This window comes from Schistocerca cancellata, chromosome 12, assembly GCF_023864275.1.
Source record: "Schistocerca cancellata isolate TAMUIC-IGC-003103 chromosome 12, iqSchCanc2.1, whole genome shotgun sequence".
Classification (NCBI taxonomy): Eukaryota; Metazoa; Arthropoda; class Insecta; order Orthoptera; family Acrididae; genus Schistocerca; species Schistocerca cancellata.
Window position 1 is genome coordinate 61,557,737 of NC_064637.1, and position 23,028 is coordinate 61,580,764.

The 23,028-nt window shown below is 43.1% G+C and overlaps 1 protein-coding gene across 1 annotated transcript in view; it reads left to right on the forward strand.

The window, feature by feature from the left end:
• LOC126109716 (uncharacterized) overlaps nucleotides 1-23,028 on the forward strand; it is a 146,750-nt gene that overhangs the window by 64,368 nt on the left and 59,354 nt on the right. The window contains exon 4 of the mRNA XM_049914772.1: nucleotides 18,527-18,840. Within this exon, the coding sequence (XP_049770729.1) occupies nucleotides 18,527-18,840 (314 nt within the window). The remainder of the gene's footprint in view (nucleotides 1-18,526; nucleotides 18,841-23,028) is intronic.

Sequence of the window (23,028 nt, forward strand, 5' to 3'; positions counted from 1 at the left end):
AAAGACTATGATCATCGTCTTCACATTTGGCCTTACTTGCCTTGCTTTTTTTGGTCTGGGAGAGTTGGGATTCCTTCACTGGCTTGACGCTTGCTTGGTTTCTGGGTCATACTCGTAACACCAACTCTCATCCCCTGTAATGACTTTGTTCAAGAAGTTTGGATCACATGCAGGCTCTGTTTTCAAGTCCTGACACACATTCATGCGGATGGGTTTTTGCTCCTGTGTGAGAAGGCGCGGAACAAATTTAGCAGCAACATGTCTCATGTGCAAATCCTCACACAAAATCCACTGGCACGAGCGCCAACTGATTCCTGTCTCTGCTGAAATTTGGCCGATTGTTTGGCGACGATCCTCGTTGATCTTTTGGCGGACCTTTTCAATGTCCTTCACATTTTGCGATGTTGAAGGGTGTCCAGAATGAGCTCGGTCTTCAGCACACATCTCACCACATTTAAAGCGCCCAAACCACTCAAAAACCTGTGTGCGGCTCATAGTGTCCTCCTGGAAAGCTTCCTGAAGCATTGGGTGTGTCTCCATTGTAGTTGTTGTTCTTTTTTTTTTTTTTTTTTTTTTTTTTTTTTTTTTTTTTTTTTTTTTTTTTTTTTTTTTTTTAAAAAAAAAGCAGGAAGCAAAATTTCACACACAGTCTTTGTTCTTTTAAAGTTGCCATAACGACTTCGCAGAGGTAACCCGCCAACAGTCAGAGAAACACAATACCACACTTGCACATTCAGCTCTACACTGACGCCGTCTGCACAGCTGTTTCATGAAGGTCTCTACTAACACCATCTAGAGTGAGAACCCTGCACTATGTCTACGAGTGGCAGCACCCTCAGAGTCCGGTTTCTTTTCGGTCCCCTCTCGTATATCACCTACAGATGCCGTTTTGAAGCTGTCCTGCAGCTACGCCATCTGTGGGAAGTGACGGAAACTTTGCGTGCTCATTTGGGAGACTTCAGATAATACGTACGTAATGTTTCACATTTGTAACATTATTTTCATCTGAGGAAAAAAAAATGCGGTGCAGTTACTTTCTGGGCATCCCTCGTACTTCATAGCAGCTGGGAAGCCGTCTCTCAGCACAGGTAGCAGCATTAGGTGAGCTAGGTGAGCAGTAACAGTGATAAGAGCTGCACTCAGTGTGGAATGCAAAGAGCATGTCTGTAACAGACAGAAGATTAATTTTTTAATTTATTTTATTTTTTTATTTTTAGCTTTTCCTCATAACAAACTCTTATCCCCAACATAATTTACTCGGAAATTACTATACAAAGGATAAACATTCTTAAACTATATTTTCAAAATATTCCTCCAGGTGTTTAAATCTTGTGTGTCCTCTTCCTCTGCGCCCATTCTCCTCGTTGTGTGCTGTACATTTTGGAGCCAGGTGGTCATAGGCCGTCTTCTTCTTCTCCCCTCCTGTTCCCACTCCAGTATCAATTTTGATGTTCTGGCTGCCTCCATTAGTTGTATATGCCTGTACCACTGTAATTTATTCCTATCCATTACATCATACATTCTTTCTTTTATTTCCATTCTCCTTATTATTTCAGTGTTCCTTATCTTCTGTTTCCTGGAGAGTCTTGCCGATCTTCTCCAGAAGTCCATCTCTAGAGCTTGTAATTTTTTAATGTGCTTTCATGTTAATTGTCCAGGTCTCCATTCCATACAGAACCACACTCTCTAATATAGATTTGTATATTAATTTTTTTAGTTCTGCTCATTACATTCCTGCTGTATAAGACTGAGTTAAGCATCCCAATGAGCTTCTGTCCACTACTAATTCTTTTATTGATTTCAGACTCTGATTTTCCCTTGATTTCTAAAATGGATCCCAAATAACAGAAACTATTTATCTTTTTGATTTTCTTTCCTTCAATGTATAGCTCATCTGAATCATTAGTCAAGTATTCTGTTTTTTGGTAATTAATCTTCAAACCCCAAGTTTTGTATGCTACTGCTAGTTGATTGCACATATAGTTCGCATCCTCCCCATCTTGTGCTACGACTACTTGATCACCAGCAAACAATAAATGATGTAGGTAAACTCTATCTCTTATTTCTAATCCCATACTATTACATATATGAGACCATGTTCTAAGACTAATATCTATATAGGTTTTAAGTAATGATGGTGACATAGGACAGACCTGTAACAGGCCTTTGTTTGTTCTAAATTTCTATGAAAGTTTATTACCAACTTTCACTTGGCAAATGTTAATATAAAAGTGCAAAAAATGAAGAAGACAAATATAATTACAGGTACGCTGGTGGGGAAAAAATTGAACCACCGAAAGGTAATGAAGAGCAATGAAATTTCGGGAATACATTTGTCTAGGTAACATGTGTCAGTGATTAACACTGCAAGATCACAGATTAATGTAAGCACGAGATAAGCTATTGCAAGTGTGAAATGCTGTTACATTAATAACTGGTGTAACCACACGGTCGATCAGTACGGGGTCGGTTAATGCCAGTTGTGGACGATGCTGGAGTTTTCATGTGATGACGTCTCGTAGGTAAAACTTCGTGGCAAATTAAAACTGTGTACCGGGGCGAGACTCGAACTAGGGACCTTTGCCTTTCACGGGCAAGTGCTCTACCAACTGAGCTACCCAAGCTCAACTCGTGCCCCATCCTCACAGCTTTACTTCTGCCAGTACCTCGCCTCCTACCTACCAAACTTTACAGAAGCTCTCCTGCGAACCTTGCAGAACTAGCACTACTGAAAGAGAGGATATTGCGGAGACATGGCATAGCCACAGCCTGGGGGATGTTTCCAGAATGTGATTTTCACTCTGCAGCGGAGTGTGCGCTGATATGAAACTTCCTGGCAGATTAAGTCTGTCTCTGCTGCAGAGTGAAAATCTCATTCTGGAAACATCCCCCAGGCTGTGGCTAAGCCATGTCTCCGCAATATCCTTTCTTTCAGGAGTGCTAGTTCTGCAAGGTTCGCAGGAGAGCTTCTGTAAAGTTCGGAAGGTAGGAGGCGAGGTACTGGCAGAAGTAAAGCTGTGAGGACGGGGCACAAGTCGTGCTTGGGTAGCTCAGTTGGTAGAGCACTTGCCCGCGAAAGGCAAAGGTCCCGAGTTCGAGTCTCGTCCCGGCACACAGTTTTAATCTGGTAGGAAGTTTCATATCAGCGCACACTCTGCTGCAGAGTGAAAATCTCATTCTGGTCTCGTAGGTGCTCCGTTAGAGAGAGATCTGACAATTGAGCACTCTGAGGCAACAATCTGAAAGGCTGTACAGTATGTTGGGTTGCGACAGAGGTGTGTGTGTGTGTGTGTGTGTGTGTGTGTGTGTGTGTGTGTGTGTGTTTGTTATCCTGTTGTTGGAAAACACCCCCAGGTATGCTGTTGACGAAAAGCAGCACGATAGGTTGACTCCCCAGAGTGACGCACAGGATAACCGTGAGGGTGCAGCTGCCGTCTGGGTCTTACTTGTCCTTGAAGTAATAGATTCTAACAATTTGTGTGTCACTGTGGTACCAACTGCTTCTCATATTGCTGCTGCAGATGCAGTACGAACCGCCAGAGCTGTGTGCTGAACGTGACAGTCTTCCCTCTTGGTAGTGCTCTGTAGCTGTCCAGAGCTGGGTCTGCTCGGGACCGTACACTTCTGTGACCACTGTTGTCAGCAACTGTGTACAGTGGCTATATTCCTGCCAAGCCTTTCTGCAATATCACAGAAGGAACATTCAGCTTCCTGTAGTGCTATTAAACAATCTCGTTCAAACTCGATGAGGTGTTGATAAAGGTATCTTCGTCACCTTAAAGGCATTGTTGACGGACACCAACTCATCGTGTCCGATCTCAAAGGTAATCGGATCTCACAACTGTTATAGCGTGTGTTCACAGCAAACCTGATTTGCATTCTGATATTGGCGCTACTAGCACTGTTCTTGTCTGATGGGTGCAGAATTTTAATAGACATCTTGCATATGAAGAAACACACCTACCAACTGTGGTTCATTTCGCTAAACTCCTAGGTGTTGTGACTTTTTTCTGTCAGTATAGCTGAGAAATGAAATTGATAAGGAGTTCAAAAGGGGGAATCTGAAATGGCTATAAGAGAAATGCCAAATTGTAGAAACATGTACTACTGTGGGAAAGGTAAATCGTGCATACGAGGGGGGGACCCAAAAGTAACCGGAATCGTAATGCCGCACATCGTGTACTTGTAGTAGCAGCTCTGCTGAGTCATTCTGCCACATGGCTGTGTGGTTTCTTTGGCAGTACTTTGAGTGTGCGTACAGTGCAGACGTGACACGAGGAAATGGCTAGTTCTTACGAACAATGTGCATCAGTGAAGTTTTGTTTCCTGCTCTGCAAGAACGCAGCAGAAACTGTTGCGATGATTCAGACAGCCTACGAAGACCGTGCTCTTAGTAAAATCCAAGTGTACGAATGGTTTTCTCTGTTTAAAAATGGAGAAATGGTGGCTGAAGATCAGCCCCGTTCCGGTCGGTCGACCTTAAACTGCTGGAAGCGAAGAGAACATCCAGCAAAATTCGAGCCGAAGCTTCTTGCCGGAGATCAAAGGGATGGTTGCGTTCGAGCCTGCCTTGTAATAAAGGACGCGTTCAAAGATGATCCACATTTTTTTCAACAAAATCATCACAGGTGATGAGTCATGGTGGTATGGGTACGATCCACAAAGTAAACAGTCATCACGGTGGATGTCACCTGGCTCACATCGACCAAAAAAAGCTCGACAAGTGAAATCGAATGTGAAAATGATGTTGATCTGTTTTTTTGACATCAAAGGGATTTTATATTCTGAATTTGTCCCTGAAAACCAGACAATAAACCAACAATTCTATTTGGAGGTTATGAAACGGCTTCGCAGAAGTTTGTCGCGAAAATGTCCGGCTTTGTGGCATTCTGGCGTGTGGTTCCTGCATCACGACAACGCTCCTGCACACGTGGCTCTCAGCGTTCGCCAGTTTTTGGCTTCAACGAAGATGATTACCTTGACGCACGTGCCCTATTCGCCGGATTTAGCATCCTCGGACTTCTTCCTATTTCCTAGGATGAAACGAGACTTGAGAGGGAAGCATTTTGAGGATGTGGAAGACGTAAAACGCAATGTCATGAAAGTGGTAGCAGGTATCAAAGAGGACGAATTTAAAAGGTGCTTCAAACACTGCAATGAACGTTTGGACAATTGTATTAACGCTAATAGAGAGTACTTGGAAGGAGATTAAGGTTGTATTTGAAAACAATAAAGTATATGCTTTCTCAGAAAGAAATTCCAGTTATTTTTGGGTCCGCCCTCGTATATAAAACACACAAGAAATAAAGGTGCAACTATACCAGAGAAGGAAAGTTGCTACTTACCATATAGCAGAGATGCTGAGTCGCGATAGGCACAACATATAGATTCACACAATTGTAGCTTTCGGCGATAAAGGCCTTTGTCAGCAGTAGACACACATGCACACACACACTCATGCAAAGGCAGGGCTACCTGTGAAACCAGTCATGTGATTTACATGCTAAGCTGCAACCACTGTGCTACATTCTATGTAGGTATGACAGCCAACAAGCTGTCGGTCCGCATGAATGGCCACCGACAAACTGTGGCCAAAAAACAAGTGGACCACCCTGTTGCTGAACACACTGCCAAATATGATATCCCTCATCTCAATGACTGCTTCACAGCCAGTGTCATATGCATCCTTCCCACCAACACCAGCTTTTCTGAATTGTGCAGGTGGGAACTTTCCGTGCAGTACAACCGACATTCCCGTAAGGGCCTCAACCTTCGTTAGTCACTGTCCTCACCCATCCAGCCCCCTCCCTGTTCCCAATCCGATACTAAACAGCCGTCATTTCACTGCCACACTCAGTCTTTTAATTTCTTTTTATTTCTCTCCTTTCTGCTACTTACCTGCTCCCCCTCCACACCTTCTCTCCTGCCCTCTGTCTAAACTGCAATACTTCACTGTCCACCACTCCTACCATACTATCTCTCCCCCTCCCTACCCCAGCCTCCTCCTTACCCCCACCCAGCAGTCGCCACTCCCATCATGCACTCGTGCTGCTTCTCGCAGTGTGGTTCCAGTTCTCTCAGTCTGCAGACGTGTGTGTGTGTGTGTGTGTGTGTGTGTGTGTGTGTGTGTGTGTGTGTGTGTGCTGCTGACAAAGGCCTTAATGGCCGAAAGCTATAATTGTGTGAATCTTTTTGTTGTGCCTATCACGACTCAGTATCTCCGCTATTTGGTGAGTAGCAACTTTCCTTCTCTGGTATTCTTTAGTTTTCAAACATATGAGTTATACAGCCAACCAGTTTTAAATAACAGCTTGTTATAACTGACCTAGATTTCGACACCCGCTAAAGTTGTATTCATCAGAATGAAATTTTGAGAAACAGTAAAATTACATTCTGAAAAAGCACTGGTCAGAATATATAGTACCTATGCTAAAGTAAAAAATAAAATAAAATGCATTCCAGCCTTGTCATGTATGCCTAGCTCGAAATAACGTCTGACAAAGAGCATAGCTGCTCTAAATTCTGACCATTACTTTTTCACAATGTAATTTTATGGTTTCTTAAAATTTCTTTCTGATGAAGACACCATTAGGTGTTGAAACCTAGGTCAATTGTACCAAACAGTTATTTGCAAATGGTTGTCTGTACAATTCATATGTTTGAAAGTTGTATACAGTTCCTGAGAAACAGCCTTGTTTAAAACTGTAAAATTTTCTTTAGTTGTTCTCTCTACCTATGTAATTTTCAGCATTCTGCTGTTGAACCACATTTTGAGAGCTTATCTTTGATTCTTATTCTTACTGTCTATGGTCAGAGTTTCACTTCTGTGTAAAGCTGCATTCAAGACAGAAACCTTGTAGAAGAGATTGCCATACACTTAAATTTATTTTTGATGTTAACACATTTGTCTTTTTCAAGTGTGGTTTCTGTATCTTTGCAAACCTGTAATTTACAGTGTGAGGATGTAATATTTTGGATAGGAACCCATGTCCCGAAACGTTTAGGTTGAGATGTGTAACAAATGCGTGGGTGCCGAGGGAAAGACATACATCTGAGGTGCTCGTCCTGATATGCAATGGGGTAGACAGGGTGACTTTTACTATGTTGTATGGTCGCATGATGTCACTTAATGTCTGCCTTGCTGCAAGACCTATTTAATACCTGTGCTTCTCCGATACAGTAAACACGGTTCTGTACATGTTTTTGGAATACACAGACATCATATGTACAGTCACCTTGTGAAGCTCGAGGTAAAGGAAGAGCTGCCAGTTGCTGCATCACGAACATTTCCTGTAGCGTAGCACGGCATTGCATAAACATTTTGCCGTGTTACACTACTGGCTATTAAAATTGCCACACCAAGAAGAAATGCAGTTGATAAACAGGTATTCATTGGACAAATATATTATACTAGAACTGACATGTGATTACATTTACACGCAATTTGGGTGCATAGATCCTGAGAAATCAGTACCCAGAACAACCACCTCTGGCCGTAATAACGGCCTTGATACGCCTGGGCATTGAGTCAAACAGAATGGATGGCGTGTACAGGTACAGCTGCCCATGCAGCTTCAACGTGATACCACAGTTTACAGCGTGCCCACTGCGATCGTCTGATTTAGCTTCTGTGGACTACTAGCTGTGATTCATACGCAAAGTTTAGCTTCTGAGACTCCTACAGAGGTAGAGGAAGATCTGATGACAGAATTTCTGGCTGCTGCACTAAAAGCTGAAGAGAGACCAAGTGGGATGGAGAGAGTCACCAGAATATGCTGTGTAGGTACAGTGTCTGTGGTCAGCACACCTAGCTGCTGTTTTAATGCATCAGTAATGTTCTGTATGTACAGTATGGTAGATTCTTTTTGTTTTGGAGTAATGTAAACATGTAATGTTTAAATGTTAATACAAGCAAATATGCTTAAATAATAAACTGATGTTTCGGTATGTTTCTTTTGCATTCTTACCTTAGAATTGTACTGCATTGGTTCCTCGAGCATAAGTGAAAGAGTTGAAAATCTGAATTGAAATTGTCGTAGAAAAGAAATGGTACATTTCCAGGTGCGGGTTCCTACTAAAAATATTATGTACTTACTTCCCTCAAAAAGTCCTAGAAGTTTGTAACAGGAATTTCCGAACACCTCGTTTATTGTTCATGCAGTTGTCAATTTATTTTGCTCCCCAAGCGAAAGAACTTGTTTACTTTCTCTGTGTCTCATTTCTTCATGTAATTCAGCATTACTAGGTGCGTATTATCATGTGCCCTCTATACTATGCTGCAAAAGTTATCTCCATAAGGACACTATTATGGTGTGGCTAACAGCTGTAATTTACTTCGTAGAGCTGGCCATGATGTCTACTCAGTCGATACTGTCGAGTACCTGTTGTCTGTGTGGTCTCGTTGTGTAGGCGAGGATTCCTTTGCTGCTGTGGGTGCAAGAAAAATTTTTGATTATCACTGGACTAACCAAATCTTGATGTGGGATTCCACAGTTTGTTTAAAAACACGTAATTATTGCCATAACTTGAAAATGATCACTCAACCGCAGCAAAACCTCAAGTGGCCGAAGTCACATTGCTAATCAAAAAATCCTCGAGCCATAGTGACAAAGAACGTACAATTTCTATATCGATTATTGATCACAACACCTATCCTAATGTCAAATTGAGCAAATGATTTTTAACACAACTTTAATTAGTGTGTAATATAACGAGGTCCATTTGTCAGTTCCATTACAACCTAAATTACATTAAATTATTCTTGTTTATTTATATTGATACCTCTTGGGTATTGTCTCACATGTGATTTTAACAGTGCCAAGGTTTAAGTATAATAAACATAATGAGTGCTTAATATCCCGACAAGAGTATTATATTGAATTTCCATTCAAAAAGTTTACTTATCTGTTGTACCATATTCATTAACTAACAGTTTTACAGGAGGTTCTAGGTTGTATTTTCAAATCTGTGGAAAGGAAACACTGTCTTGCGGCACTAGTTGTCTTACACTTATAGAATACTGAAAGTTTTGTTTGCATTTTTACAGTTTTTGGTTTCAATTTCTGTATATTTCCTCAACAACCAGCCCTGAGATTTCGCAACAACTAACACCTCTTAGACTTGTTACTGCTACAACAACTGGCTGACATTTGCTGTAACTCTGCCCTAATGTAGAAGTAAAACAGTACTGTATGTTGAATTAACAGGGTTATTGGAGTACATACTTTTAGAAAGTTACAAATAGAACTTGTGTTTCCACAAAATCTTGATAGTGTCAATGAATTTTGCAATAAAAAAGTAAAGATTTGACAGCATGTGTTTGCTTATAACAATTCTATTTGTACAAAATTTTAAAAATCTAGCAAATTACATGATTATTTTAGTTACTAACATTTGTATGTTCTGACTCTAAAATTATATTTTTCAATTCAGCAATTTATTCCTACACTACTGGCCATTAAAACTACTTCACCACGAAGGTGATATGCTACAGACGTGAAATTTAACCCAAAGGAAGAAGATGCTGTAATATGCAAATGATTAGCTTTTCAGAGCATTCACACAAGGTTGATGCCGATGGCGACACCTACAACATGCTGACATGAGGAAAGTTTCCAACCGATTTCTCATACACAAACAGCAGTTGACCGGCGTTGCCTGGTGAAACATTGTTGTGGTGCCTCGTGTAAGGAGAAATGTGTACCATCATGTTTATGACTTTGATAAAGGTCGGATTATAGCCTATCACGATTGCGGTTTGTCGTATCGCGACATGACTGTTAGCAGAATATGGAATCGGTGGGTTCAGGAGGGTAATACGGAACGCAGTGCTGGATCCCAAGGGCCTCGTATCACTAGCAATCGAGATGACGGGCATCTTATCCGCATGGCTGTAATGGATCGTGCAGCTACGTCTCGATCCCTGAGTCAACAGATGGGGACGTTTGCAAGACAACAACTATTTGCACGAACAATTCGACGTTTGCAGCAGCACGGACTATCAGCTCGGAGACCATGGCTGCTATTACCCTTGACACTGCATCACAGACAGTAGCGCCTCTGATGGTGTACTGAGCAACGAACCTGGGTGCATGAATGGTAAAACGTCTTTTTTTGGACGAATCCAGGTTCTGTTTACAGCATCATGATGGTCGCATCCGTGTTTGGCGACATCACGGTGAACGCACATTGGAAGCGTGTATTCGTCATCGCCATACTGGCGTTTCACCTGGCGTGATGATATGGGGTGCCATTGGTTACACGTCTCGGTCACCTCTTGTTCGCATTGACGGCACTTTGAACAGTGGACGTTACATTTCAGATGTGTTACGACCTGTGGCTCTACCCTTCATTTGATCCCTGCGAAACCCTAAATTTCAGCAGGATAGTGCACGACTGCATGTTGCAGGTCCTGTACGGACCTTTCTGCATACGGAAAATGTTAAGACTGATGCCCTGGCCAGCACATTCTTCAGATCTCTCACCAATTGAAAGCGTCTGGTCATTGGTGGTCGAGCAACTGGCTGGTCACAATACGCCAGTCACTACTCTTGATGAAGTGTGGTATCGTGTTGCAGCTGCATGGACAGCTGTACCTGTGCAAGCCATCCAAGCTCGCTCTGACTCAATGCCCAGGCGTATCAAGGCCGTTTTTAGGGTTGTTCTGGGTACTGATTTCTCAGGATCTATGTACTGAAATTGCGTGAAAATGTAATCACATGTCAGTTCCAGTATAATATATTTCTCCAATGAATGTCCGTTTATCATCTGTGCCGGCCGTGGTGACCGAGCGGTTCTAGGCGCTACAGTCTGGAACTGCGCGACCGCTAAGGTCGCAGGTTCGAATCCTGCCTCGGCCATGGATGTGTGTTGTGTCCTTAGGTTGGTTAGGGTTAAGTAGTCCTAAGTTCTAGGGGACTGATGACCTTAGAAGTTAAGTCCCATAGTGCTCAGAGCCATTTGAACCACTTTTTTATCATCTGCATTTCTTCTTGGTGTAGCAGTTTTAATGGCCAGTAGTGTATATTGTGGTGACAGTGCTAAACAATTAAAAAAAACAGCATTACATGCTTGAGGTATTATTCATATTAAATTTGACCACCTCATTTTAGTTGAATATAAATGTGTAAATACTTTATTTTAAATTAATGAGATTCATAATTTTATTAATGTGATGCGTTTAGCGTCATTACCCAGGTAACAATCAATTGCTCTAAATAATGTTAAATAATATATATGAAAAGAATAAGTACAAATTTATTCTTATGATAATACAATTTTTGATAAAGAGAACTGAGTAATGCACTAAAATCAGTGTATCTATTGATCAGCAGCCCCCACCCATGCAGCCCCATTTCAGAGCACATAGCTCCTCGGTTAGTGTTCCGTGTATTAATGACAGTTAGTTCTATAGTTCCTCCAACATTAGTATGGATAGGGACTGTGACTGCTGTGTTCATAAGTGAACTGAGTTGGTGACCTTTTGCTCACAGCTCTGGGCGGTGCCGGCGTTTGTCACACAACTTGAAGTCATTGTCAGTGGGAGAGTGGGAGAGGCTATGGGGGGCGGGGGGGGGGGGGGGGGGGGGGCGGAGTGCTGGATGTGGAGATGCCAAGTATATCCAGCATGTCTCACGTGCTCCTAGATCAGAGCAGTATTGTGACCACCCAGGGTACTGCCCACATTGAGGATGACCCCCATGGTCGAATGGAATGTTGTCTCGTGGTGTGGCAGGCAGCAAAAGACTTATGGGGAAGGGGGAGGGAGAGCTGTCCAAGGGCCTCCTTGAACCGTCTGATGAACAGATTTTGGGCACTTTTTATGGCTGACAACGACCCTGAGCCAGATGCAGTCACTTGTCCTGTTTTAGAGGAAGCCTCTTGATCCACAAGGTCAGGGCATTCACGGAGGGTGGTTTTCCTGGTAGTTGGGAGCTTCCAATGTGCACACCGGGAAGAGTTATTCCAGATGGGAACGAGTGCTTCCGTATGCCGTGAGGAGCACAAGGATACAGCCAACGACAGGTGGTGGCTCGTGTCGGTACTAAAAATTGTGGTGCTTTGAATCGGAAGAGATTCTCTCCAGTTTCGGGCGGTTACATGAAGCGGTAAAGACTGCCAGTCTTGCTTGCGAGATGAAGCAAGAGTTCACAGTCTATAACATCATTGACAGGAATGACTGTGGACCTTCTATACAGGACCGAGTGGAGGGTCTGAATCAGAGATCAGACGAATGAAATTTTCACTCTACAGCGGAGTGTGCGCTGATATGAAACTTCCTGGCAGATTAAAACTGTGTGCCGGACAGAGACTTGAACTCGGGACCTTTGCCTTTCGCGGGCAAGTGCTCTACCAACTGAGCTACCCAAGCACGACTCGTGCCCCGTCCTCACAGCTTTACTTCTACCAGTACCTCATCTCCTACCTTCCAGTCTTCACAAAAGCTCTCCTGCGAGCCTTGCAGGACAAGCACTCCTGGAAGAAAGGATATTGCGGAGACATGGCTTAGCCACAGCCTGGGGGTTGTTTCTAGAATGAAATTTTCACTCTGCAGCTGAGTGTGTGCTGATATGAAACTTCCTCGCAGGTTAAAACTGTGTGCCGGACCGAGCACTTGCCCACGAAAGGCAAAGGTCCCGAGTTCGAGTCTCGGTCCGGCAAAAAGTTTTAATCTGTCAGGAAGTTTCAGAGATCAGACAGTTCTGCAACCATGTAGGTTACAGATTACTCTACGTGGCCAGAAAGTGGTGGGTCTTCAGATTCTACTTAACAAGTTATGTGTCTACTACATGGGTAGCAGGGGCTTTGTGGAATGGGCAGGGCAGTTTTTTTAGGTTGTAGGGTGTTGGGGAAAGTGTACAACTGGCTTCAGAGGGTGTGAGACAAACACAGGAAAAGGGTAGACATAGCAAAAATCAGTATTGTAGTTGTAAACTGTCATACCTGTGTTGGGAAAGAACCAGAGCTCCAAGCGCTAATTGAAAGCACTGAAGTGCAAATCGTTATAGGTACTGAAAGTTGGCTAAAGCTGGAGATAAGTTCAGATGAAATTTTTACAAAGAACATAAGTGTTTAGAAAGTATAGATCAAATACAGTTGGTTGTGGGGTCTTTGTTGCTATTAATAATAGTTTATCTTGTAGCGAAATTGAAGTAGATAATTCCAGTGAGTTACTAATAGTAGAGGCTATACTTGATAACCAGAATAAAACCTACCTACCTCCCTCCCTCCCCTCCCCCCGGGTCATATCATACAGTTGCTGAACAGTTCAAAGAAAACTTGTCTCATTTCAATAGGTACCTTACTCATACAATTACAGTCTTTCAGGATCAACGGGACTCTTCCAAAGTTAATGTCTGTTGCGGTTTGATGGAAGATCGTGTGGTTGGTCCATTTTGTAGAGAGAAAAACAATAAACGGAGATATTTACTGTAGCATGTTGACAGAGTACATCTTTCCCCAAATGCACGATATTGAGGAGGGAAAAGGAGCTTGTGTTATTCCAACAAGATAGCGCCTCACCTCATTACAGTAACGGTGTGTGTGTGCGGCTCTTGATGCTCGCTTTCCAGGAAGGTGGATAGGTAGGGCTGGCCCAGTGCCTTGGCCACCACGAAGCCCAGACTTAATCCCACTGTACTTTTTATTTTGGGCCCACATAAAAAGTGTTGTGTACAGTCAAGAGATCACACACATCAGTCATTTATGGGAAAGAATTGTTGCGACCGTTGGGACAGTTAAGCCTGAAATGTTGAATACGTGGCGAGAAGTGGAATGCCATCTTGATGTGTGCAAGGCAACAAATGAATCCCATGTTGAAGTCTACTAACGTTAAACAAAACTTGAAGGAATTATCTTTCATGATATGTACTCATTTATGTAATTTTTCATGAAATGCCCTATTCACAGTTTTTAGTTTGTTGTGACAGCTGAAATGTCTCTTACTTGCAGGTATTATGCTTGCTGGTAGAACAGCACAAAATTTGAGAACCTTAAACAGTTTGGGCAATCTTGCAGAAACATTTTAATTGTAAATCTTGCAAAGCGTCTGATTTGATGTCAGTGAGGGAAACAAAAGTTTGTATTCTGCCCACTCTTGCTAACAGAACATTCACTTTCTCAGCAAAGAGAGTTGGAGTCGAGTGGATAAAGAGCTATATTATCTCTTCATTTCCAAATAGAATTTTGTCTTTGTGAAGCCAGCCCAAGGTGTCTGAAATGTAGAGGCAGGTAATAACATCTGACGAGACAGTTTTCAACATTTCTGTGATATACACCTTTTGCATTTTTTTTTATTAAGTTACCTCTTACAATGTTGGTACTCTTGCTCCCCAGTTTGAATCTTTGTCTGGTGAACATCATTAATTTTTCCTAAATGAATACCTAATCCAAAAACCTTTGTGCAGTTGGTTCAAAAGTCGTCCAGAACTGAGATGCAAGATTTGATTTTCATTTTCAGGATTGAGATGAGTTCCTTATTTTGTAGTGCAGCGCTTAATTGATTCAGTTTCTGGTAAAAGTCTAAGAGGAAGCAGAGGAGTATAACAAATTTAAATTGCTTTAGACTTTTCAGCAAACCTTTAGCTTTAGTAGTGTCATTCCTCTGTGGGCTACTTGTTCGAGGTCAGTTGTAACAGGTTTCCACGATTGCAGGAGAGCCTGAATGGCGCTCGTTGCTGGCTAACTACCTTGCAGCATGGATATCACTCAGTTTAAGAGCTTCTGCTCCTAGAAGTTGTGCTATTTCTCTTTTAGCAACTGAAGTCTCTTTGTTGATCTGTAGTAGAATTTGAAAATATTTCTAACCACCAAGTCAGATGTTTTGAGAAATGTTTGCATTCCCTTCAAGCATCTAACACAGCTAACTGTAAGTGATGAAGTTCTATGCAAGGCAATGAATGCTTATCAGTTTTTGGCGAAGAGCTTTCTTATGCACAGCTAACAATAAAAATTGTTGATTTAAAAATGCACTATAGAGGTTAAAAATCATGAACTTCTGACATTGGTTGTACTTTTTAACCTTTAAAGTGCCTTTTCTAAATAAAAAATTTTATCTTTAGCAAAAAATGCAAAAAACCTACAGTGCCCTCAGTCTGCGACTGTGAAATGTCTGTGCTCTCCATCAACATCGGCCATTTAGGTAATCAATTCTCCACGTGAAGACGACTGTGTGAACCATCGAAACGCGTAATGGCAAAATAAAATAGTAACTGATGCAGAAACTGTTTTAATCTACGTCTACGTCTACATCTACATCTACATCATACTTCGCAAGCCACCTAATGGTGTGTGTGAAGTGTCGGCAGAAGTGCCAACACTGTTTTGTTTGAGGAGACCGAAATGCACGCTATAAGCTCACGCAGGCTGGCGAGAGGTCTGAAACAGGATACGTAATGAATGCTATAAAGAAAAGTACGTAGCTTCTGGAATACTTAACTTTAATCCACATTTGTAGAACATCGCTCTTGATGATACATTAATAGAATCTCAATATCTATACTGGTAATGGCGCATTGCTAGGTCGTAGCAAATGTAGCTGAAGGCTATGCTAACTATCGTCTCAGCAAATGAGAGCGTAATTCTCAGTGAACCATGGCTAGCCACGTCGGCTGTACAACTGGGGCGAGTGCTAGTACGTCTCTCTTGACCTGCCGTGTGGTGGCGCTTGGTCTGCAATTACTGACAGTGGCGACACGCGGGTCCGTCGTATACTAGCGGACCGCGGCCGATTTAAAAGCTACCACCTAGCAAGTGTGGTGTCCGGCGGTGACACCACATTCCTCCCCCGCAAATCGGCGAACGGTTGTATGATAAGGCTCCCGCCCGCCGTGGGGAGGACCCCATGTTGACGTATGCGACGAGGTGGGGAGCCTAACAACAGGCGAGGCTGTGCCACCCGCACCCGACCATTCGGTCCGAGGGGAGTAGGAAACGCCTGAAAACCTAGTCCAGGGTGCACGCCAACATGTGGTGTATGCGCCCGTAGATAGTCAGGAGGGCCCGAGGGGTCGACCTCCATCGAGTCGGAGCACCCGACTGGCGAAGACGACAGATGGTCCGGAGCGGGCAAGAGTTCCATGGTGGAGGACATCTGGTCACGGGAAGCGATCGGCGGCGCGTGACCCAGCGAGGCGCCCGGCGGGTGCAGCGATGCGTCCACTGCGGGCGGCGGCAGCGGGACGCCATGGGGCAAAATGGAAGGCATCCTCGGTAACACCTGGGGATGAGGTGAGCCAGTAGATGGGTCCCCAGGGCGCTGACCGGACGGCACCGTCGCTGAAAGCAGACGGGGAGCGGCAGAACCCAGGCGGCGACAGAGGTGCAGCTGATTGAGATGCCGACGCACCTCACCAGAGGCCCCCAAAACCAGATACATAGCGCGGCCGAGGCAGCGAAGAATGCGCCCTGCGAGCCAATGCCGTGAACCGCGAAAGTTGCGATAGAATACAACGTCGCCAAGAGCAAAAGCAGATGTCTGCCGCTGCACAGGAACCTGATGCGGCGGATGCAGCAAAGACATCAAGGTTCAGTGAGGACGACCATGGAGCAACTCAGCCGGCGAGCGACCATCGCGGGGCTGAGAGCGATACGAGGACAAAAAGAGCAATAACGCGTCCTCCCGAGAATGTGACTCTTTTAACTTCAATATCTGTGACTTGAAAGTCCGGACCATACGTTCAGCGGCACCGTTGGACTGAGACGAAAACGGCGCGGATGTCAGATGTTGAATACCATTGGCCTTGCAGAATGACTGAAAGTCTGCGGACATGAATTGTGGGCCATTGTCGGAAACAATAGTCTGTGGAAGACCTTCAATGCAAAAGATAGCGGACAACGCTTGGATGGTGGCAGAAGACGTCGTGGAAGACATCCTGACAACAAAAGGAAAATTACTGAAGGAATCAACCACAACCAACCATCGAGCATTCCAGAATGGACCAGCAAAATCAATGTGTAAGCGTTGCCAAGGGGAAGTGGCTTTTGGCCATGAAAAGAATTTCCGCGGAGGTGCGGATTGTTGTTCGGCACACGCCATGCAAGAAGAGCACATATTCGTAATCGCAGCATCGATTCCGAACCAAGTACAGTGCTGACGAGCAAGTTGTTTCGTTCGCACTATACCCCAATGTCCTTGGTGGAGAAGCTGTAAGACAGAGGACTGTAACAAACGTGGGACCGCGACCCTGGACTGATCATTATCAGAACGCAACAGCAAAACACCACGTCGTACAAAAAGTCTCTCCTTGTGAGCAAAAAATCTGCGAACCAACGGAGCCTCGATCTGTGACTTTGGCAAAGGCCATTGCGTAGCAACAAAACGCAAAACGGTAGCAAGGACAGGGTCGGCAGCTGTGGCTGCAGCTACACGACGAAAATCTATTGGAAACGATTCGACCACGTCATTGGTTTCTGCATCAATGAACATACAAGCAAGTTCGGAAGTATCGAATGCTTTATCCTCGGCAACAGGCAAAGGGGACAACGCATCGGCGTTTCCGTGCTTAGCAGTGGACCGATACAAGATATTGTAGCGGTACTGTGAGAGGAAAATAGACCAGCGAATGAATTTCTGCGCTGTACGTGGAGGTACAGGCTTGGTCGGATGAAAAAGCGATGTCAAAGGTTTGTGGTCTGTGATGATGGTAAAGTGACGACCATACAAGAAATCATGAAACTTAATAACACCAAATACGAGAGCCAAAGCTTCTTTCCCTATCTGTGAATAATTTCTTTGCGCAGACGAGAGCAATTTGGACGCAAAGGAAATAGGGCGATCATGCGAACCATCTTTGTGCGCAAGCACAGCACCGATCCCAAAATCCGATGCATCTACCATCAACAAAAGGGGTTTCTGGGGATCGAAAGGCGTAAGGCAAGTATTAGAAAGCAACGCCGATTTCAACTGGCGAACGGCGCGTTCGCATTTCGTCGTCTACCGGTATTTGCAAGTACGCATCTGCTAGGTCCAACTTCGAAAAATATTTACCCGGGCACAGTTTGTCAAAAAGATCTTCCGGGCGGGGCAAAGGAAAAGTAGCAGTCACTAGTTGTGGATTCACTGTTGCCTTGAAGTCCACGCAAAGTCACAATTTTCCGGAAGGTTTTTGCAAAATGACTAAGGGTGAAGCCCAGAGAGAAGCCTGCACACGTTCAATTACACCTTGTGATTCCAAATCGTTTAATGTTCTTGTGACCTCATCACGCAATGCGTGGGTAACATAGCATAGGTAGTTCATGCAGCAATAATAATGCTGTGGTGGTGTGCTGGTTAGCATTTCTGCCTAGCAAACAAGAAGACCCGGGTTCGAGTTCTGGCTGCAGAACAAATTTTAATTAATTTCTTCTGCTTCAATCATTATCGTAGATAAAGAACAGACTTAAGTGTCTCAGTGAAAAATATAATTATAAGATGCAAATTTTCATGTTAAGAGTTGACACTGAAACCATTGGGTTTACTGTAGTGAAATGTAATCTGTGGAAGATGTGGCTAGCCTAACAAATGTACTGTAATTTGTTCTTTGTACAGCTAATGAAACATATATTTGAGAAGTGTCCAAGAATACAGAAGCTGAAACTGTGGACAACCATGGTGATTGACCAAAGGTGTATGGAATTGTTGTCCAGCTTGGAACATTTGAGCACTCTGCATGTGCTCCTGGACAAGCCTCATGTGACGCCCGTAAGGCTCCGTCTGTTGTCTGATGCCTGTCCACGACTGAAGGAGATAAACATCGACTGGAACTATTTTGACCCAGAGGACTTTGAATACTTCTTGAAGGCAAACAAGCATACCCTAACTTCCGCCACACTGCTTTGGACAGTGGGAAAAGAGCAAAAGACGTGAGTGCATTACCATTTGGTTTCCCATTCTGAACACACACACACACACACACACACACACACACACACACACACACACACACACACACACACAGTTTCTATTTTTGTCTATATGTTGTGAATCGCCCATAATTTGAACACTCTTTTATGTTATGATCTGTTCAAGATATCAAAACAATATTTCCAGCATATGATAGTCTGTAGGTGAAGACACAATTTTATTGCATGTTTTGTTTGCTAAACTGCTGTAATAACCAGCATATTGAAGCAAGTACATTTTTTAATGGAGCAATATTACATTTTTAACCACATTTGAAAGCCCTTGAAAATGTGAGTGCAACAGTATAGTATTTGTTAATGTTGTAAAGCAAGTTTGCCAGAAACAGCTATGGTGATATAAAGTCTACAACTGGTGCTCTCATGTCAGACTCCACATTATAAGCAGCAGGAGGATGGGCCTGTGCTATAAAGATAGAATGTCGTTTCAGTGCCACTGTTAAAAAGCATTACATCACTGTACCTATATTTTTTTTCAATAGCTTTAAACTGTTGTTAAAAAAAAAGTAATTAGAATTTAAAAAATTATAGTTGCTTTAATTACTCTGTTGATACAAGACTTAAAAGTGGGCTATTTTGAGCTCGAATTTTTTGTGAAGTAAGAAAAATTTTTTATGCTTCAATGCTCAAAGATGATTTTTTAATGATTTGAGGCAAGATTTATACAGATATATTTGTTTCCAAGAAGATACTTTTTATACAGTTTTGTACACTGGGTCTCAGTTGGCACTGTAACAAAATATATGTAACTAGTATATTAATTGGGAACTCTTTTAAACAGACAGTAGATATAAAATTCCCTGTGTTTTTAGTTAACAACATATAAGGAGTTATAATGTTCTTTTTAATTAAAAATGGATGGAAAGAGTTAGATACCTCTGACAAACAAAAATGTAGATTGCTCTTTTTCACATTTTACTCTAGACTGTCCCTTGAATTCTGGGCATTTTAATGAAGAGGCTAATGTTGTGCTCCAGTGTTCTGAATCTCTCCAGGAGGCCTAGTTTCTACTCTTCATCTCTGAAGGTGATGGGTGATGGCTTTTATTATTGGGGATATCCTTCCCACTTAACACCGGAACATCAGGCAGCCTCATATAGAAATGTAGGAGATCCAGTATTTTCTTTGATGCAAGACCAGTTGCTGTGGCACTTGTCCTGTGTTCTGACCAACTCTGTACCACAGCAAAATCAACAGCATGAAAAACTGCCAGTATCCATTTCTTGGATAGTACAAACAGTCTGTAATAAGACATCAGTTGATTGAAAAGATCAATTCAACCCCTGCCACAGATGCACAGTTTTACTGATCAGGTCAGTCGATAGTAACTCATTTGTTTTGTTTCTCCTCGCCCAATAAAATTTGAACTTTGAGCAACTGTTTTGTTATCCACCCGTTTTACTGGTGTTGTGTCCCCTGTGCTGCAAATTTCTTCTCAAAACACTCTTTCCTTCTTCATTGCTTTGTTGTCTTGACTTGGAGGAGTTTGACAATGCCAGCAGCACAAATGGTTCCTCATTTCATTACTTGGATAAGCTCGCATGAAGGAAAAAAAATTATCAAAATATATCTTATGCCCCGTTTTTTGCTTCTTAATTACACTACTGGCCATTAAAAGTGCTACACCAAGAAGAAATGCAGATGATAAACGGGTATTCATTGGACAAATATATTATACTAGAACTAACATGTGATTACATTTTCACGCAATTTGGGTGCATACATGCTGAGAAATCAGTACCCAGAATAACCACCTCTGGCCATAATAACGGCCTTGATACGCCTGGGCATTGAGTCAAACAGAGATTGTATGGCGTGTACAGGTACAGCTGCCAATGCAGCTTCAACACAATACCACAGTTCATAAAGAGTAGTGACTGGCGTATTGTGATGAGCCAGTTGCTCGGCCACCATGGACCAGACGTTTTCAATTGGCGAGAAATCTGGAGAACGTGCTGGCCAGGACAGCACTCGAACACTTTTTGTACCCAGAAAAGCCCGTAGAGGACCTGCAACATGCAGTTGTGCATTATCCTGCTGAAATGTAGGGTTTTGCAGAGACTGAATGAAGGGTAGAGTCACGGGTCGTAACACATCTGAAATGTAACGTCCCCTGTTCAAAGTGCCGTCAATGCGAACAAGAGGTGACAGAGACATGTAATCAATGGCACCCCATACCATCACGCCGGGTGATACACCAGTATGGTGATGACGAATACACGCTTCCCATGTGCATTCACCGCGATGTTGCCAAACACTGATGCAACCATCATGATGCTGTAAACAGAACCTGGATTCATCCAAAAAAATGACATTTTGCCATTCGTGCACCCAAGTTCATCGTCGAGTACACCATTGCAGGTGCTCCTGTCTGTGATGCAGCGTCAAGGGTAACCACAGCCATTGTCTCAGAGCTGATAGTCCATGCTGCTGCAAACGTCGTCAAACAGTTAGTGCAGATGGTTGTTGCCTTGCAAATGTCCCCATCTGTTGACTAAGGGATCGGGACGTGGCTGCAGGATCCGTTACAGCGAAGCGGATAAGATGCCTGTCATCTAGACTGCTAGTGATATGAAGCCGTTGGGATCCAGCACGGCGTTCTGTATTACCCTCCTGAACCCACCGATTCCATATTGTGCTAACAGTCATTGCATCTCGACCAACACGAGCAGCAATGTCGGGAGACGATAAACCGCAGTCGCGATAGGCTACAATCCGACCTTTATCAAAGCTGGAAACGTGATGGTACGCATTTCTCCTCCTAACACGAGGCATCACAACAACGTTTCACCAGGCAACGCCAGTCATCTGCTGTTTGTGTATGAGAAATCGGTTGGAAACTTTGCTCATGTCAGCACGTTGCAGGTGTCGCCACTGGTGCCAACCTTGTGTGAATTCTCTGAAAAGCTAATCATTTGCATATCACAGCACCTTCTTCCTGTCGGTTAAATTTCGCGTCTGTAGCAAGTCATCTTCGTGGTGTAACAGTTTTCATGGCTGGTAGTGTTATATGTGGTGTCTGTCCTTTTGGAAGGGTCCGAAAGAACACACTCTGTTTTGATGCTGCAGCCTCCATGAATGAAGACACGAGGACATGTCCGAAAGAACAGACACCATATACGTAATTAAGGTGAGGGTGGCCAACGATCCCTTCAGTGCGGATGCTCACCATGCTCAAACTGTTATGGGAACTGGTGATAAACCAAGAATTTGGGTCCGACAGATGTGCTAGAGCTATCTGTGTCCGGATGGCGTAGTGGTCGGCACGTCTCCCATCTCCCAGCTGGGTCCGAATCCTGGCCTTGACAGATTTTCAACTTTCCCCACTGACTTAATCCATTTCTACTGGCAGCTAATGTCACTAATTCCTTTGTGTTGATTCTTTTTTTATTGACTGGGCTAACTGTAAAACTAATGTTGTCCCTTGCCCAAATACCTCTGACAAAGAGAGTTGAGATTCAGTTTATGCTCTCTGCTAAGAAATCAAATTATAAGCTTACTACTAACATGTAATTTTTGATACCTCACGGAGCTGCTATTCCCTTAATATACTGCTTTACAGACCTGCCCTACGAATAGAGTCATTGCCACGATTCCTAACTCTTTATCTGCCGATAACTAGACATCTGTTGAGCAGGGCAGATTATGTGGCGAAACTTTATAAAACCTGTCTTTAAGTGTCAGCTGGTATATCTTTGTTGTTAAGTAGTTGCAAATTAGTTCTCAGTTTGAGAAATCTATCTCTGGACATTATTGCCTCAGAATAATTGCATTTTCAGTGTCATGTCCCAGTACATTTGAACTCTGGAAAATCTTTGAGTTTCCGTAGTTATATGAAGTCAAAACAAACTTTTGACTTCTGCTGCTGTAGTTCCTTTGAAATTGCTAATATTTCCACTCTGCAATGCACGTGTGTTTGTCATATCAGCCATAATACCAAAGGTGCCATCAGGAATGTACTTAACTGATAAGAGTTGAAGGAGAATGTAACTGTGACACTCGGTATGCTGTTTCCATTCGGAATATGAATCCACTAACACTGACAGAGGAAAAAAAAAATTGCTACACCAAGGAGGAGTTTTGTTTATGTAAACGAGAGTTAGTTAGGTGAGTTTCTACATCTGAAAGATG